General features: G+C 35.2%; 2 protein-coding genes across 2 annotated transcripts; one reads left to right on the top strand and one right to left on the bottom strand.

Annotated features, from left to right (window-relative positions):
- Window positions 1–634: 634 nt before the first annotated feature.
- Window positions 635–9,555, bottom strand: sypl2a (synaptophysin-like 2a). The gene is made up of 6 exons (XM_016263552.1): window positions 9,346–9,555; window positions 9,176–9,250; window positions 4,262–4,377; window positions 3,865–4,060; window positions 2,082–2,261; window positions 635–1,704 (listed from the first exon to the last, which is right to left on the bottom strand). Exons 1-6 carry the CDS (start codon window positions 9,358–9,360, stop codon window positions 1,582–1,584), a joined length of 705 nt encoding a protein of 234 aa, XP_016119038.1. The 5' UTR covers window positions 9,361–9,555; the 3' UTR covers window positions 635–1,581.
- Window positions 9,556–10,626: 1,071 nt separating this feature from the next.
- LOC107577240 (proteasome 20S subunit alpha 5) lies at window positions 10,627–19,199 on the top strand. The gene is made up of 10 exons (XM_016263365.1): window positions 10,627–10,737; window positions 11,740–11,782; window positions 12,077–12,143; window positions 12,241–12,367; window positions 12,457–12,524; window positions 12,649–12,756; window positions 12,863–12,921; window positions 16,464–16,566; window positions 18,707–18,793; window positions 18,891–19,199. Exons 2-10 carry the CDS (start codon window positions 11,754–11,756, stop codon window positions 18,966–18,968), a joined length of 726 nt encoding a protein of 241 aa, XP_016118851.1. The 5' UTR covers window positions 10,627–10,737; window positions 11,740–11,753; the 3' UTR covers window positions 18,969–19,199.
- The last annotated feature ends 444 nt before the right edge of the window (window positions 19,200–19,643 follow it).

The following is a 19,643-nucleotide window of genomic DNA, read 5'->3' as shown; positions in this document are numbered from 1 at the left end:
GAAACGTACGTGACACCAGTGTAATTTAGTTTTTGGATTTGTTTACAATACTACCTTCTAGTGGTTATGTAGTAAACAGCAGCCTTTTGGAAATGAAACACGAACCAGTATATACAGCTCTCCTCTTTTAATACAAACCAGACCTGCAAACAGCCTTGTGGAGAATTTCCTTCTGAACTTAGGATAGAGATATAAAACACAACAACAAAAATATGGCCTATATTTTCCAAAAGTCACAACCAAATTCAAGGATCGCTCCACGACAAAAATGAGTCAGTATGTGACCTGAGGAAAGACTTTTAAATGGCACTTTTGTTCCTCTTTAATCACAATTATAGACACTTATTTTCATATAATCATTTATATCAATGATTTAATGTGCTTAAGTCTACTTATGTTGATTAAAAAGTTTAGATGTGGCATTGAATGGTTTCATTTTAGAATTAGAACTACTGAGGATATTAATGGAGAAAAACAAAACTTGACGATTTAGATTGACATTTTTTTTTTCATAAACTGCACACAGACGATCACCGTTAATGAACAATCATTCGATTTTTTAAGATTTAACAATGCAATCCCCCTCAAACATTTCTTTCTGTAAAAATAAGATGGTAAAGCATGCCACAGATGCACAAAATTAAATGTTCTTTCTGTAAATATAAACATCAACCCATGTGATACAGACGCTTCATATACAGTGTCAAGTCAAATAACAGCCAAATACAAATAGTGACAACATTACTACTCTAAACAGTAGAAAAACTATCAAACAAGTGTTTCCTTCTGCTGAACAATGTCTAGTGTTGAATAGTTAACATTTTTTCCTGATAGCAAATGAAATATGGCCTTTGGCATAGTAATTTATTACCAAATACCACTTCAAAAAGAGTCAACAAAGAGAATTCACACAAACATTTAAAATAAAGGTTACAGACGAAATATCAGAGGCTTTAGGGTGGAAACTAAGACGAATTTTTCAGTTTGAAAAATGTAAGATGACTCAGACGTGGCTGTGGAAAAACATCCTATGAAGAACAAGGCACTTAAACCAATAAATAGTTATTAAAAACTACAAGGATCGAAAAGTTTTACATGTCTAGAGCTAGATGTTAGTGTGCTAGTGTTTTAAGTGCTCAGAGACATTTCAACTGCAATGTTTGTTTCTCATGAGGTCTGATTGTAATGGACATTTAGAGTTACTGAAATGCAGGTCATCTTCATATCAAATTAGACAAATTAATAATAATGAAAAACATCAATAACCTAGAACAGTTTTACTTCTAAGTTGTAATTGAAATGCTACTGGTCTAATAAAATTTGGTTTCTTTTTTACCTGCTTGACAAAATTAGCTTCTGACAGTGCCATTGAACAGACACTAAAAAAAAAGAAAGAAAATATTCATAAAGAATTCAACTTAGAGCATTTATAATGTAGTGAACTGCAATGCATGATGCTAGAAACGAAGCTTTTGCATATCAAAGTGTAGTTTCTTTCAACATGTGTCGGCATGAACAAACGGTGATGTCCTCTGCTTTATGAACAAATGGAGAGGAGAGGAAGGAGCCCGTCTTGTCTAATTAGGAGGTGGAAACTCCCCCCTCTTCGTTGGGCGGTGGATTGGCCGGCTTATGAAATGGAGTCTCCTTGTAGATGAACCAGCAGTTTCCTGCCCACAATATCAGGTTTAGGAATCCAAAGAGCTGGAAGATGCAGTAAAGAGAAAGATATATGTAATACTTCAACTGCTCATTTCTAAAATGCTCATTTGCTTACAGATAAATTACTAGAAGGAGAATGATAATGTTAATGTTATCACTCTGGACTACACTTTTCTCCCATTGAGATTATTTTTAAAATGTGATGCAAGCAATTTTAACACATGAGCTGCAAGTCGCAGGGCTAAAAAAAGACGACTGACACGGAAAAGTAGAAATTGTTGAATAAAGTTATTTTTGTTCAAAATTATGTTGAACCACACATAATAAAACAAATATTGCACAATGAAATGTGCTAGATATTAACCAGGCTTAATTTGAAACAAAATAGAGCAGAACTAACAGTCAGTAATCGTACTTACCACAGAGGAGTTGAGATGACCCATTGAAGGGTAGGTCTTCACCACACAGTGATCTTCAGGCAGACATGCTATTATTAGCCTGTCAGGATTCGTAGCATATTTGACATCTGTTAAACCCTTTCCCCAGGCTGAGGAGCAAACCAGCCACAAGAAAGCAAAGATCCCAGTAACAATCAGATCCTGGAGAGGAAGCAGAGGAAAGTTTGGGATGTCAATCCTTGCTCATGGAAATGGTAGGGATAATGACATTCTGATAAAGTGTCTGTCAAAAGGAAAAGCACAAAATTAGGCCAACAGATGAAAGAAAATCACGAGTGTCACTTCCAACATGTACAATATTCACAATGGATAATTAATGTTTTCTGTTCAACTTAAAATTTCATTAGTGAATTGATTAAATCATGTAAAATTGCTGTTAAATATGAATATATAATTAAACATATATAGAAATATATAATGAATATGTATTATACATTTTATATACATGTAAAATGTTTTATATGGATATGTTCATTTGTAAATGTGTATATCGCAGTAAAGTTTCAAGTTTTTTTTTTTATATTAAAATATTTATGTTTAAATGTATTTTGGTGTAAAGGGAAATCATTTACAATACTGCAATTGGATGAAGCACTTTGTTAATACTTTGGAAAAGTTTTCAAATAAATTATTTTAAAAATAAATAAATGTACATAAAATGTATTAAATAAAGCTCTTATTTGCAACCATATGTATAGCTATAAAAAAAATATTTAAATGTCTACTGGGGGGGAAAAAAAAAACTAAAATTGGTTGGCCACAAATTAATAAACTGTAAATCAAAACCACACTGTAAAATCTAATTAGTTGGGCTTACTTAAAAAAAAAAAAAAAAAAAGCATGCAAACCAATTGCCTTGAAAAAAACTAAGTAAAGTGAAATAGGAATAGTATGTTGTACTGACAAATGATTAGTTAGTATGGTTTACTTACACAAGAGTTCTAGTAACTAAAAAAAAGAACTGTAGGGTGTACTTGATCCTTTCATTTAGGTTTACTCATGACTTAGTATAGCTACTCACTGACTCCCAGAGTGCATTGCGGCAGAATAAATTGTGCAGTTGCTTTGTTTTACAGTTGTTGATTTTATTTGCTGTCTTGTGTCAGTAGTAGCACAACAAAAAGAGCAAATAAAATGGTTGTTACAATTAATGAAAATAAATGAAATCGAATTGTTACCATTATTGTGATTCACATGCTGAATGTTTAAGTCTGCGTGTGACTTTAGCATATTACCACACACTATTTGGATTATATAAACCCAATTAAAAGCATCTCAAGGTATTTATGAAAAATGAAATTTGAAAAAGTTAATTAATAAACACAAAATAAAATACACAAATGCTTTAATTAGAAGATAGGTCACCTTCTAAAAGCAACCTATTTATTACTTTTCTTCCCTTGAAATCAAATAACTCTGACTTAATGATGCATTGCTGCATTAACAAGAAGAAAATTATAGTAACAAAGTTTCAAGTGCCCAACCAAAGGGAATGCTAATCACTGTAATGGTGAGTAAAAAAAAAAAATGGATTTTACAGTGTTAGAAATCCTCACTAAACATGTTTTTAATTTTATTTTAATTTTCACAAATATTCTGCATCACAAAGATAATTTTCCAATCGTTTCATGATATTCATGACAAGTGCATTTAAAAATGCAATATAAAATAACTCCACTGATATTAATGACATTCATATTATCACAGTAATATTTCCAAATAAAAAAAATGAGTGATGACTCACAATTGTGGGGCCACGGTTAGACTCCCTGTAAACCTGCTGGTAGCCCAAGTACAGGATGATGGTGAAAGTACAGTACAGAAAGCCCAAGACGCCCACACAGACGAAGAACTCAGCAGAGGAGGAGAAATCTCCCTGCAGGTAAGTAATGTTCTTGCTGTGATTGCAGTGATGAATCTCATATGGCTGACTCGGAAGCCTAGTAAGAAGTGGAAGTCACATGTTTACTGGGGCTCAATTTATTGTCTCTCCAGTTAACCTTTACTTTCTTCAATCAACATACATATGGATTACTCATTGCATGACTAACAGCAGGACAGCATTTTAAGAGTTTTTTTTTTTTAAATGACACTTTCACTTTAGAAATAATATATATATAGTAGAGATCTGGATGCTTTACCTAAAAGGATATCCAAAATTAGCAGTAACGTCGTCTTTTTTACTTTCACAATTAAGAGTGAACTGAGTGGATCCAACATAACCACCAGTGGTGGCAAAGGCACAAATGGTGAAGACCTAAAAACACAACAATCATCATAATTAGACATTTAGAAAATAGCATTTTTACATTTCTACAGAGCAGCTGTCATGCATCGGTCGGCATTTGGCTGTTTTGTTATTATCAGCATTGAATGTTGAGTGTTATTTTAGCATCGTTGAGACAGTTTTAGAGTTTTTATTAATGTTTGGAATTCGTTTTTTATTTTTATATTTTCAGTTTTCCTTTTAAAATGTAATTGTATTTTCTGTAAGTTTTATTCGTTTTTATGTGTGATCAATATATAAACTTTGTGGTGCATGAAATTATTTTCAAGAATCAAGGTGTAATTTTCCAGAACTTTCTGAAGCGTCAAGAGTAACACACATATGCAGTCCAATTAGTGACAGTTTAACATACACAAAAATGTACTTCAAAAACATGAATTCAGCATTTGCATGTGGCAATACCTGATTTCACATCATAGTTACGAGTGCTGTCTTCATCCAGACAAGCCCTATATCTGTAAATGATCCACGCTTTTGCCCTCACACACATATCCTGGAGCGTGGTTCGCTGCTTTCCTTTTACAAACGCTCCACTTCCACACAGGAAGTGGCTTCTGCAGACATTTGTGAGAGTAACTACAGTAGCACAGCTTTGATTTATAGATTCTGCTGGAATTTTTTCAGTGTTCTCTGAGCCAGTCTTTTCTTTATTTCCAAGGTGTTTTGCTGTGACAGGATCCATAGCAATCACGTAAAAGTAACTTTTAAGAGCCATACAGTGGAACAGAAGAACACTGTGGATCTTAGATTTAGCAAATTGTGAAGAACTAATAGGAAACTGCTTAAATTCTGCTATTATTTTTGCACCGTCATATTATTTCAAACCATAGGAGAGAATCTTCATTTTTGGGTGAACTATACCTTTAAAGAGAGCTCTACTCGCAGCCTGAGTCAGTGGAAATGAAGCACACATATTCAAACCAAGTTAAAGTACAACCTTTCTTTTACATTTCAGCTACATATTAAAGAATTCCAAGGACTGATCACTGAAGTGTCTCTGTGGAACCCCTGTTTAAGAAACAATGAAGGATCTTCTGAGAAGCAGTTGCTGTCATACAGGAGAAACAATAGTGGGATGCAGAACTTCCCTCCAGAACGGAGTCCTTTGTGAGAATTCTATTTTCAATATGCTGCTGTTTAAATTTGGAGAATCCAATGAAAAAATGTCTTGGGGGGGGGCGAATGTGGTTTGTGAATTGTTAAAGGCAGGATTGGTGATTGAAAAATGTGTTATGCTAGTTGAAAATCCCTTCACATCCCGATAGCAATCACTAAGTTAAGTGGTCTAAATTTATGTCATCTGTGAAGGGCGCATCGTCCAATCAAACTGTTTGCTATCTTGTCTACACTGGATACATATGCGTGTTCGCTTTCTGACACGGTCCACTCAAATAGAGTGAAAGAACGTTTGCTTTGACGCGTTTGGTTTAAAAAGCTTGTTCGCGTCTTTGTACAGATATCAGAAGGATCCCAGCGTAAGTAACAAGTGGATCATTTATTTCTAATGGCACCCCGGATAGTGTCAAGAGGATTGGTCGGAGCATTTTGTTTTGTAAACGAGGCACAGTATGTCATGGAGAGTTCACAAAGAAACATTTGTTGAACGATGAAGCGGAACTAGATCTGACTGCAGCTGCATCACAAACCATAAGTAAATGATTTCATAATGTTTGTCTGAAAATGACCTTTTTATTTTGATTATGTTGTCAAAACACTCACATGCAATAGGAGGGGGCATTGATACAGTTTCCTATGCAATGACTTTAGCCAATCATAACAGTGGCCGATTACTGGGAAGTCTTAAAGGACACGCCCCTTAAAAACAGGTCGTTTTAGACAGAGGGTTGAAAATAATAATTTTTCCACATATTTCTTTTTTTTTTTTACTTTATTAACATTATAAGTAAACCTCAGTGAACATATTAAAATAATAAAAATAAAATCCATGTCATGACCCCTTTAACATTTTTTGGTAATTTATATTTTCCTTCAATAAATATATCTTATATTATTATTATTATAAACATAAAATTATGAATTGTATTTCAAAAAATGAAACCCTCACACTATCCAATAGAAATTGTTTTCTCCTTTCTTATATCTGATCCTGAGACACATTGGTCTGTATTGCACCCCAAAATGATTGTAAAAATAGCCCTACATTTTTGCTGCCAAGAAAATCCAAGAGTGGGTGTGCGATCCTCACCCCGGCAAGACTTTGGCTTCATTCCTGTTGAGCGTGTGGTGCAGGTGCTTGGCACAGAGAAGCACAGTGGGCCAGCTAAGGGTGCCTGGCACCAAACAGAACCACATGGTGTGCGGATGCCACGTTCACGCTGGAATGCACACCTACACGCAGCAATTGACTATTAAAGAGCGCCTTTGTGTGAATGAACCGTCCATGCCACCACCGTCAACATGATTAGAGGTCGGTTTAGCTGTTAGCATCCTCTCCACTGTTGCATTACTGCTGGGAGATCTGGGTTGTGGTGGTTAAAAGCAAAAACATCACTGCAGACACATGCTGATTTTGAAGGGAGTGGCTGACATCCTTGCTTTACAAGTAAAAAATGTGTCAAACTGCCCATTTCCCCCAAGCTGAATTTTCAGCATCATTACTCCAGTCTTCAGTGTCACATGATCCTTCAGAAATCATTCTAATATGGTAATTTGTTGCTCAAGAAAATGTCTTATTATTATCAATGTTGAAACCAGCTGTGCTGCTTCACATTTTTGTGGAAACCGTGATACACTACCATCCAAAATGTTGGGGTAAGATTTATTTTGAGGTGAGACATTTATAAAGTTACAAAAGATTTCGGTTTCAAATAAAGAATCCTACAAAATGTATCATATTTTACACAAAAAATGCAGCAAATTATGCAGCAAAAACGTTCAATATTGATATTAATAAGAACCAAATCAGCATATCGGTGGCGTACTTCCTACTGGGTGAAAGAGGAACAAGGGTTTAGCTGGAATAATCTACAGAGAGATAACAGCTTCATTTACACCTTATGAACTTGTATTATCTTGCACTCTGGGTTTGCATTGTCTGGAATTATTTCCGATGAGCTTGTGATGTAATGTGTCCCCAAAGCAGCAGCTTTGCAGTCTGGATTAAGTTGCAGAAATTACATTACTTCCATACGAAGGATCCTAAACAACACACTACTGTGTTAAATTACACCTTGTCTTTTGTCTAACGCCTTGCATGTTCACCTTGCAAAGACAAAGCAAAATTGTGTGCAAAGTGCAAATGTTTACAAAGGCTCAGGCAAAAGTAAGAGATGTAGACATTCCAGGTGAGATACACATATATACACACACACATACATATATATAGAGAGAGAGAGAGAATTTTTTTTATTTATATATATATATATACACATACACATACATACATACATACACACACACACGGATATCAATTCAGTTAGTGAACATCTAATAAACTGCCTGCTATTTGAGCAACAGCAGCTGGGATTCTTTTCTGAAGATACAACACCACTTCTAAAAATGATCTTGGCTGGTTTTCAGTGCTGTCGGATATTTACGCCAGCGAGTATGCAGGTAGAGTTTCACATATCAACACTGAAATTTGTGGCAGTTAGTTTCTACTTCCGGCCTTCTAAACCATATCATACTAACTGGATCGAATTTCAGTCTAGTCTAAGACTAAATAGAGGACAAACAAAAATACATTTAGCTCACAAGCCGAAGCTTGAGGTTCCCTTACGAAGAAAGCTATATTAATCTACTATAAATCTATTCTTGATTCAGCAAAACTCAGATCAGACTGACATTAAAAAGTAAAGTTAAGTAAATTAAAGTGAAGTTAATTTCATATCCAGCCTGATTTCTTAGTAGGTTAATGAGCTCCAGGCCTAGTTACCCACATCAGTCGGAGAACCCTGCAGATAGGTGCATTTTATAGCTTTTATAGCCTAGATTTTCCATTGTTTGCAGTGGTGTATTTAGTATTAGACTGAAGTCCAGCACAGAAGGCTCTAAATGCGCATGTGGCAAACAGGACTATCTTGGTTGCTCCTACCGTTGGCAATGTAAACATTTCATTCTCAAGGGACTGTGCAAGGCAGGACTTGTGTAAATTTGCATGCATTTGTATGTTTGAGATGATTTCTACAGCACATATCCTATCACATGACACACCTAAAGATGTCTATATGTTAGATGACCTAAACAGTGGATAATATAGCAATTTTGATCCATTATTTTGATAAGGGTGTTGCAAAACAGCACCATGTGTGACTGCAACGTAGCGTGCAAGGTACATTTATATGATCGCACAATAAAGAGTTTAAAGACATTTATAACTATCGATCAACTTTCATAGTGATCAGTGTGCTATCAAAAAGACACAACGTGACATTTGGATCTGTTTCATTCTCAAGGGACTGTGCAAGGCAGGACTTGTGTAAATTTGCATGCATTTGTATGTTTGAGATGATTTCTACAGCACATATCCTATCACATGACACACCTAAAGATGTCTATATGTTAGATGACCTAAACAGTGGATAATATAGCAATTTTGGTCCATTATTTTGATAAGGGTGTTGCCCGTTATATTGACAAAACAGCACCATGTGTGACTGCAACGTAGCGTGCAAGGTACATTTATATGATCGCACAATAAAGCGTTTAAAGACATTTATAACTATCGATCAACTTTCATAATGATCAGTGTGCTATCAAAAAGACACAACGTGACATTTGGATCTGTTTAGTGATCGCAGAAACTCACCCATTCCAGGATTCGGATAAATCCCAGAGGCTCTTTCACTGGTCCCAAATCTAGACTAAACCCCGACATGATTTTCTGTAAATGGAGAAATTAAAGATGAAATCCTCAACGTGATTTTGCTGAGCGGAAAAGACGAAGATCACCAAACTGTTGCTAGTTTATTGCGTTACCTGCACGATTTCCATGTTTTGGGTGTGTTTTTATATTGACGCTGATAGAAAAGACTTCGATTAAAGGATAGTTTCCGAGTTCGTTATTAACAGAAGAAGAAGACACAAGAGAGCGACATTCAAGGGTTTCGATAGCGGGAAAACAAGACTTATGTCGACCAACTTGTCAAACTTTCTACAGTGAGACACGTGATTTCAACTTTCTCTTAAAGTGACATACACGGGTAAATTCACTGCAGTGTTGCCAGATCTCCCCAAAACATACACGAAATACGCACAAATAAGCTGAAGTTTTTTGCTTCTAGTTGATAGTTTGCTTTGCTTCATTGATGTGACTTTTGTCAAATGTTTAATACATATTTAAAAAAATATTAAGGACACAAATTTATGAAGCAATATTTTATTAAGTAAGTGTTATAAGTTCACCTAAAGTGTGTTTATAATAAACATAACATTTCTCATGTTTCCTAATTATTATTCATCAATAACAGAAATATATTATAATTATGGGTTATAATGACCGATTTATCCTAAAAAAAAAAAGTTTTCGAAAGTTAAATAGCATTTTACTGGAAACAAAAATGTATTTTCAATTATAATATCATTTTACCAAAATAATTATACTGTGTTTTATAAACTTGACCTGGCCGTATAAAATGCAAAAATTAATGGATGAAAGAAAGAAAGAAAGAAATATCTCTGTTGTGCTACATGCATACAAAAGGTTTAATTATTGTAATAACATCCAGATCTAAATTTTGTGGCAAAATGATTTGAAAAATGTATAACAATAGATCAGCTGTTTAATTTAAGTTCATTTAATTTCTGTTATAATTTGCTGATTTGTATTTGAGTATTTTTTGTCAGATTTTTTAAATACAAATTCTGAGTTTATGTTTAACAATGATAATGCCTGTTTGTTGTTTGAAGGTGTTTAATAAAATTGAAAAGACATGCATGCATACATGAATGCACTGAAGGAAGCAGGGAATAGAAAGGCAGAAATATGTGAATAAAGGGAAACTGTGGCGATTAATAATGAAGTTATTTAGAATGTAGCTCCTACAGATACTACTAGATTTGGTCGTTTAAAGGGGTCATATGATGCGATTTCAAGCGTTTGGGAGGCGGGGCATAGAGGACCTACAATAATGTACAGTATTTTAAAAAATAAAGTGTTTTTTGAACATTAAAGCATGTCAACATATTCTGTTACACCAACTACACAAAATAATGATCTTTAAAAAAGCATCATATGACCCCTTTAAAGACTTCTATGATGGATTCAATGGGGTAGGAACCTAAGTTGAACCGAAATGCTTTTGTCGGGCGATTATGTGTGAACACTTCCTGTACTGTTGAAACTAGCAAACTCACCCTCCACGGCAGAAGGTAAGACATTTATAACAAACACTTTATGATGTAGTGTCCTACTGCAGTAAACCGCAGATCAGCGGACAAAAGCGTTTGAGACAACAGAGTATCTCGTGTAAAGTTATTTTAACGGCCCGTGTGTTGTTTAGTTAGTAGTAAACCTCTTAGCTAACGTTAGATGCTCATGGGTTTGTGTTCTCACATGGTTTTTGCCAAAATAAAGAACAATATGAATAAACACTTTATGGGAAAACTGCTTATTGTGGCCTTTGAGAGTTTAGAAAAGTGCATCTATTAAAGTAAATACGACGGGAGTATTATTATACAGCTCATCTAAGAATGACTTGAGTTGAAGTAAAACATGCCTTGTCATTGATTAAAGGGTGGTTCGACCAATCAAATAGACGGTTTAGTCTTAACCCCGCCTTTTATCTCAAAATCGCCCAATCAGTGTAAAGGATGCCGGTGTTTGATTGGTTGTGAACCCTACTGCAGTAAACCGCAGATCAGCGGACAAAAGCGTTTGAGACAACAGAGTATCTCGTGTAAAGTTATTTTAACGGCCCGTGTGTTGTTTAGTTAGTAGTAAACCTCTTAGCTAACGTTAGATGCTCATGTGTTTGTTCTCACATGGTTTTTGCCAAAATAAAGAACAATATGAATAAACACTTTATGGGAAAACTGCTTATTGTGGCCTTTGAGAGTTTAGAAAAGTGCATCTATTAAAGTAAATACGACGGGAGTATTATTATACAGCTCATCTAAGAATGACTTGAGTTGAAGTAAAACATGCCTTGTCATTGATTAAAGGGTGGTTCGACCAATCAAATAGACGGTTTAGTCTTAACCCCGCCTTTTATCTCAAAATCGCCCAATCAGTGTAAAGGATGCCGGTGTTTGATTGGTTGTGAACTCCAGTGCTAAGATCGCGCCGCTTACATAGCAAGCTGTTGTTTTTTTGTGCTAACTCGCTACATTTAAAGTTGGATAATCTAAGTCTGTTCTTGTTGATTTGTATAGATTTGCATTTCAAAATGTTCCTGACAAGATCAGAGTATGACAGGTAAGATGAAGAATTACCTTTATCTATGCTTTACTCTTTCACTGCTTTGAATGTTCAGTCAATTGTGTTTCATGCTTGTGTTGTCAGAGGCTGCTCATATATCTATATATTTTTAGGATATTTACATATCTCTTTGTAAAAGAATAATTAAAGTATGTAATGTCACACTTTCACTTTCAGTTTTGTTTTGCTGATATAAAAACTGCATTAACTCTACAATTTAGTAAAGTATATTATGATACAGATTTGAATACACTTACTATATCATATATTAACATCTTTTTCCATCCTCAGAGGAGTGAACACTTTCTCACCAGAGGGAAGGCTTTTTCAAGTAGAATATGCCATTGAAGCCATCAAGGTACACTTCTTATTAGCAGAATAATATGTCTGAATTTTCTCGGTTTGTAAGAAATTAATTCTAGGGCTCATTTTTTTGGCTTTGTGCGTCTTTCCAGTTGGGATCCACAGCCATTGGCATTCAGACATTGGAGGGAGTGTGTCTCGCTGTGGAGAAGCGAATAACCTCTCCTCTGATGGAGCCCAGCAGCATTGAAAAGATTGTAGAAATTGACACTCATATTGGTAAGAAAAATGCTTAAAATAACATATTTTCTATGTGGATAAGTATAATAAAACTAGTTGTGAATGATCATGTTCATTTGTCAATACAGGCTGTGCCATGAGTGGCTTAATAGCTGATGCAAAGACACTTATTGACAAAGCAAGAGTGGAAACACAGGTCAGTGAACTGTTTCTTCAAAATCTGTATTGTCACTGCTATGATTATTCAATGGGTCTCATTCATAAATATAGTGTTCTTACACCAAATGCCATATATTTTAAGCATTCTTGTGTTTCTGCAGAACCATTGGTTTACCTACAATGAGACGATGACGGTGGAGAGCGTCACACAGGCTGTGTCTAACCTCGCTCTGCAGTTTGGAGAGGAGGACGCTGACCCTGGCGCTATGGTATGACCGTCTTGCTAACATTTTATTGCATTATTTTTCAGTTCTCTCCAGGACAGTTGTCTCTGGTTGTAGTTTGATTACAGATATCCACCTTTTCTATCTTTAGAGCCGTCCTTTTGGTGTCGCTCTCCTTTTCGGAGGTGTTGATGAGAAAGGCCCTCAGCTGTAAGTACACTTTCTTTGTCTTTAGTACTGTTTGTAGTATTTAGCTATCAAAATATACAGCAATTTGTTTACATAGGTAATTAAACATTTTTATAATTTTGCCAGGGCTTTAAAGTTCTCCGGCACTGTGCCGGATGTTAAAAACACTTGTTGATATCATGTTCGAGTTCATGAGTTCGCCTACCAATGTATGAGAGGAACACAGCTTTCACAATATCCACCTTTTCTATCTTTAGAGCCGTCCTTTTGGTGTCGCTCTCCTTTTTGGAGGTGTTGATGAGAAAGGCCCTCAGCTGTAAGTACACTTTCTTTGTCTTTAGTACTGTTTGTAGTATTTAGCTATCAAAATATACAGCAATTTGTTTACATAGGTAATTAAACATTTTTATAATTTTGCCAGGGCTTTAAAGTTCTCCGGCACTGTGCCGGATGTTAAAAACACTTGTTGATATCATGTTCGAGTTCATGAGTTCGCCTACCAATGTATGAGAGGAACACAGCTTTCACTCTCAACTAAACTAACACTACTAGCCAATCAGAAGTTTTTGCTCTTATAAACACGAGACGCGCATAATAATATCCAATTGCAGAGTCGCAGCTGATGAATGGAAAAGAAGCCTGGGTCTCGAGCGTGACACATTGAAAAAGCTGCGAGGCGCAATGGTAAAAGATTTCCATCTAGCGTAATCTATATTTACATAGAAAAGCTATCAAAAAAGCAGCGGAGCTTTGTGAACAGCTCAGAGTAATCACGTCATCTCCATAAGAACAATATGATTGCCATAACGAATTTACCAGGTTTTTTGAAAAGGTCCTGTTCACACATGATCTCTTAACGGTAATTTACCAGTAAAGACTGTATGTGTGAAAGGGGCTAAACTCTTCCTCTGCATATGTGGTGAGTTTGGGTTGCTTTACGTTCATCTGGGAAAACTCACTAAATCATTTAAACCTATGCCAACACAGGAGAATCCATCAACATTTCTAAATATGCGATTTATTGTACATTGCGATTTCAAACTAAAAGTTTCTGACTTTGCATGTGGCCAAATATTAAAATTACATGGATTTAAACGTTGAATCACATGAAACATTACCAGGCCGTTGGTGTCCTCTGCAGGTACTTGTTATAAATGTAGGCATATTACATTATGTATTTAACAGTGTTGTTCAATAAAGCCATGTACTTGGTTTTGATACTTTATTTGAGGCCAATTATTATTGCATCATCGCTACTTTATATATAAAAAAAGTTATATTAAAGCCTGTTTTTCCACTTAGTTCTATTTGTATTACTAAAAAATATCAGATTACTCGCTTGTCAAAATAATCAGCAGATTACTTGATTAGCAAAATAATCATTAGTTAAGCATTAGATTAGTTAAAACATTTCAAAATACAACTGCATTGGTTTACTTTTTGTGATTAAAAGATTAAAAGATTTTGTCATTTGAAAATTTCTTAAAGTGTTAAAACATTGTCTCGTTCTAGTGAACCAAGTATCTGCATTTTGTCTCACCTTGTGAGCTAAGTGTATTGTAACACCTCTAGTGTCTAAGAGCGTGATAAAGCTCATAATTTTCCAAGTGTATGATATAGCTTTCATTCTTCAGGTCAATCATATATGCTTGCAAAAAAAAAAATCAGTTTGAATAAGGAAAGCGATAACTTTTGCCATAGTATCCTTTCAAATGTTAAAGTTGCCACAGACATTGCATTCTTTGCATGTGCTGCAATTTATCTGCACCATTTTGTTTTATTAGTTTATTTATTAGAATTTGAAAGATAATAACCACATTGATTGATAAGTGAGATCTGATTTTAGTCCTTGAAAACCAAAAAAGTAGTGCAAGTCCTTGAAAGTCCTGGAATTTCATTTTGCAGTATCTGTACGAACCCTGTTTACTTTACCAGTTCTTGGACCATTTTAATATGTTTGTTGTTGTTAATTGAACTGAACTGTAGTTTTCTGTAGTAAACTGTCTTTGTATATTTCCTATTTTATATTAATTTCCTAGTATTTAATTTACCGAAATATCAGATTACTCGCTTGTCAAAATAATCAGCAGATTACTTGATTAGCAAAATAATCATTAGTTAAGCATTAGATTAGTTAAAACATTTCAAAATACAACTGCATTGGTTTACTTTTTGTGATTAAAAGATTAAAAGATTTTGTCATTTGAAAATTTCTTAAAGTGTTAAAACATTGTCTCGTTCTAGTGAACCAAGTATCTGCATTTTGTCTCACCTTGTGAGCTAAGTGTATTGTAACACCTCTAGTGTCTAAGAGCGTGATAAAGCTCATAATTTTCCAAGTGTATGATATAGCTTTCATTCTTCAGGTCAATCATATATGCTTGCAAAAAAAAAAATCAGTTTGAATAAGGAAAGCGATAACTTTTGCCATAGTATCCTTTCAAATGTTAAAGTTGCCACAGACATTGCATTCTTTGCATGTGCTGCAATTTATCTGCACCATTTTGTTTTATTAGTTTATTTATTAGAATTTGAAAGATAATAACCACATTGATTGATAAGTGAGATCTGATTTTAGTCCTTGAAAACCAAAAAAGTAGTGCAAGTCCTTGAAAGTCCTGGAATTTCATTTTGCAGTATCTGTACGAACCCTGTTTACTTTACCAGTTCTTGGACCATTTTAATATGTTTGTTGTTGTTAATTGAACTGAACTGTAGTTTTCTGTAGTAAACTGTCTTTGTATATTTCCTATTTTATATTAATTTCCTAGTATTTAATTTACCGTTTATACTTTTGAACAAAACAATTTCAGAAATGTCATGTTTTAGATTGTAGGTCATCTTGTACCCTAACCAGCAAAACTTGATATCAAAAGCATCCTAAATGTTACATGTGTTTGCACCATATTGTAGTGAGTAAACTTTCTTGGTATTGCTGTTTCAAATATCGCACCATAATCTGTAGTCTGAGCCTGTCAAGGGCTAATGGCAATGGCAGATACATTACTAGTCAGTTTCAAGGGAAATCATTTTCTTTTTTTGTTTGCCAAATAACCCTGTGTATGTGTCCGCCTCCTCAACCCCCAACCCCCGGAAAAAAGTTTTTGCTTTAACCCCTGTTTTGCTGATTTGGGTTATTTTTAATGTTTACCCTGCTAACGATGTACATTCCAAAAAACAGGAATGCACTATAAATGAAAATGAAACCAAAATCATGATAGTGTTTAGATTTATCACCAATCGCCAAGGCTGTGATTTAATTAAATACATGCACGGGACATGAGCGCAGCGCTTCTTTTATAATATTAATAATAATAATAATAAAATGTTTTTATAGTTATATTGATAATATAATAACAAAATTTTGGTCAAATTGTGTAGCGTTTTTCTTTTTGCATTTTGAATATAAAAAAAATTTTCCCCCAAATTGTGTAGCTCTACAAGAAATTAATATAAAAAACATTATAATCCCTATTAAAAATTGGGTTTTTATTTATTAGGTACTCGTACAGACTTGCTTAATTTAGTAAAGAATGTAAATCACACCAAACTTCTTTTAACAGATACCACATGGACCCTTCAGGCACTTTTGTGCAGTGTGATGCCAGGGCCATCGGCTCAGCATCTGAAGGAGCTCAGAGCTCTCTGCAGGAGGTTTACCACAAGGTACATACACCCACTCTTTCTGCTTCATCTCTATTTCCTCTTTAAGGTTTTATGGTAAAGTTAATGAGGAAATAGTAGTTGGCTCAGTTTCAACACTTAAGTTAAATGCGCAGCTCAGCATCCTTTATAAAGCACAAACTTCCCTACTCATCCATACCTAGTTACCCATACAATATGAACATTTGCTCACCTGCAGTCCATCCAAGATGTAGAGGAGTTTGTTCCTTTGTCTGAACAGATTTGGAGAAATTTAGCATTGCATCACTTGCTCACCACTGGATCCTCTGCAGTGAATGGGTGCCATCAGAATGAGAGTCCAAACAGCTGATAAAACATCACAAGAATCCACTCAACTCCAGTCCTTCAGTTAGCATCTTGTGAAGCAAAAAGCTGTGTGTTTATAATAAATTTGTCAGTAAGACACTTATCTTCAAACTGTTGATCCAGGTTAAAATACAAATCCTCTATCCATTATATTGCTTTCGCCAGTAAAAATGTTGTCTTGTTTGAATCAAGAGAGAAATATGCACAAGCACCATTTACAAGTGAAAACAGTCCTAAACAAATATGTAGGAGGCAAACTTTTTCACTGGAGGAAGCGTTATGGATTATGGACTGGTATTTTCACCAGAAGTGACACATTCAAGCAGAAACATGCAGATTTTTTTGTCCCAAAATATGTTAATTGATGGACTGGTGTCATGTGGATTATTGTGATGTTTTTATCAGCTGTTGGACTCTCATTCTGACGGCACCCATTCCCTGCAAAAGATCCATTGATGAGCAAGTGATGTAATGCTAACTTTCTCTAAATCTGTTATGATGAAGAAACACATTTATCTACATTTTGGATGGCCTGAGGGTGAGTAATTTTCAGGAAAGGTTCATTTTTGATGAACTATTCCTGTAAGAGTCATTTTCTTTCTTCTAAATGCAAACTAGGGCTGTCAAAAAAAAGTCGAATTTAAAATAAAAATCCACATTCGAATGCAAAAATGTTGCATTCGAATTTTAGGTGTGCGTTAAGGAGGCAGCCTTATCAGTGGCTTACGAGATGCGATGACGATGTAAGTGTCATTTGCATTTTAATGTTTTTGTTAACCTATCCAGTTGAAGCCACTAGATTATAGCGTTGTTAACACTAGCGTTGTTAATTACAAATATTGCGTGAAAAGAGAACATCAATGCGGAGAAGATCTTGTTTACGTCAAAACTGAAACCAAGACGTTCACAGAACGCATATTTCACGCATTTTCTAGAGGGACATCTATTACCGTTGCACTCGTGTCTTGCACAAAAGAAGCCGTATGTTTAGAAAGCTATGTAAAATTAAGGCAAGTTCAACTTTGAAAAAACATATCTTGAGGCTTTATCGTGTTTTTAAATGGAAAATGTACTCTGTGTGACTGGCTTTCGGCCCTTTTATTAAACAATGCATACATGCTGTTTTGTTTATAGTTGTTTAAGCAACTTAATTATAATTGGTTTATAAACATTATTTTAAACATTATGCACTTTTTTTCACAGATAGTCATGTCATCTTATGCATTGAATAAATGTGCATTAGTAATATTTTGCTCGATTCGCCCTCTTGTGGCCTCAGAAGAGAAGCCAAAAGCTTTTCTTCACCCTAACTGAAATTATGCATTTTAAATTAGAATTTAATTAGAATTTTGATAATATTTAAATAAGAAATTCGAATTTAGTTTTTCAGCCATTTTGACAGCCCTAATGCAAACTCAACTCCACAAGCCTGTGTATATAGCAAAGTCTAAGCGGTAACTGAGCCATCTGATCCATAAAGCCACAGTCAGATTATTTCAAGAGTGTGTTCTCACAGAGCAAAGTGTTTCTCCCAAGAGAATACTAGAGCAGCAAAGTGAGCCACGTGCTTGGGAAATAAGAGTCCCTTTTTAAATCTACCCCACCCATCTTCCCATTCCAATATGTCATGCCTCTACTAGTGTAACTTTAGTCACCAGACTCTCCTATGTGATCGTGCAATCTAATAAGCAGCAGCCAGTGTCCAAAAGACTTCCCCATAAATCTAATTGCTTCCAAAAAATTCCAGTCTCAAGTTAAGCATTGATGCTGTTGCCTTTTCCCACCAAATGTTCATATACATATCTATCTTTTTCAGTCCATGACATTAAAGGATGCCATTAAGTCTTCTCTCACTATTCTGAAACAAGTGATGGAGGAGAAACTCAATGCCACTAACATTGAGGTAATACACAAGGGCATTACCTCACATGGTCATGTGAAATATAATTTAATTCAATAGTATATGAAGGTTCTGACAATTTCCACCTCTCTGCCTGCAGCTTGCCACAATAGAGCCCGGCAAGACCTTTCACATGTACACAAAAGAAGAGCTTGAGGATGTCATCAAGGATATCTAGAGCTGAATGGAGCTCTGCAAAGCCTGACTGATGTTTAATACGAAAAATCCAGTGTAATTTTGTGTGAATCTCCACACAGCGATTGCATACGTAATACTCTGGCTGCATCCTACGGTTTGCCTGTTCAGACAGGAATTGTCTTTATACTTTTTTTTTTCCCTCTGTCCCAAAATTTCTATAAGTTCTGTACAAGCACAGAACAGCAGATCTTGTAGTTGAAAATACATATGGGGGGCTACATTAATATTCATGAAAAAGGGCATGTTGAATGAACTGCCCACCCATCTTTATCTTGAACAATCCCTGAGTTTAGCAGTGTGAACAGCGGCTTCACTACAGACATGCGTCAGAGCGTAAACACTGCACATTCTGTTCTGGTACCAAATAAACCTGCTATTTATAGATATTTAGACAGAAGAATTTTGTGCACATTTTAATGGGAACCATGAGCACTGTATTCTGCTGTGTTTTGGTTGTATTATTCTCAGTGGCTCTTTGCATGGACTTTAAAGAGAGACCCAGCCGCTTCAGGAGGAGTGAGCAAACCATGTTTCTAAAGAGTCACAAATCATAAAATCTGCTCAGTTTGAAGGATTTACAAGAGCCAGACCATGTCAAGATGAAAAGGAGTGAAGAATCCACTCAAAATCAATGTCAATCACTGCAAGGCTATGA

The sequence above is a fragment of the Sinocyclocheilus grahami genome, unplaced genomic scaffold (assembly GCF_001515645.1).
Source record: "Sinocyclocheilus grahami isolate Dianchi unplaced genomic scaffold, SAMN03320097.WGS_v1.1 scaffold3.1, whole genome shotgun sequence".
NCBI lineage: Eukaryota > Metazoa > Chordata > Actinopteri > Cypriniformes > Cyprinidae > Sinocyclocheilus > Sinocyclocheilus grahami.
This window is presented reverse-complemented; position numbering and strand designations above follow the sequence as displayed.

Bases quoted from the DNA above. Each gene is read 5' to 3' on its own strand.
- sypl2a (XM_016263552.1), bottom strand. The intron at 2,262-3,864 runs GTGAGTCATCAC...CTTCCTCTCCAG, and splicing joins CTAACCGTGGCCCCACAATT to GATCTGATTGTTACTGGGAT. The intron at 1,705-2,081 runs GTAAGTACGATT...TGCATCTTCCAG, and splicing joins GTCATCTCAACTCCTCTGTG to CTCTTTGGATTCCTAAACCT.
- LOC107577240 (XM_016263365.1), top strand. From the start codon at position 11,754: ATGTTCCTGACAAGATCAGAGTATGACAG. The intron at 12,368-12,456 runs GTAAGAAAAATG...TTGTCAATACAG, and splicing joins AGAAATTGACACTCATATTG to GCTGTGCCATGAGTGGCTTA. The intron at 16,567-18,706 runs GTACATACACCC...TATCTTTTTCAG, and splicing joins TGCAGGAGGTTTACCACAAG to TCCATGACATTAAAGGATGC.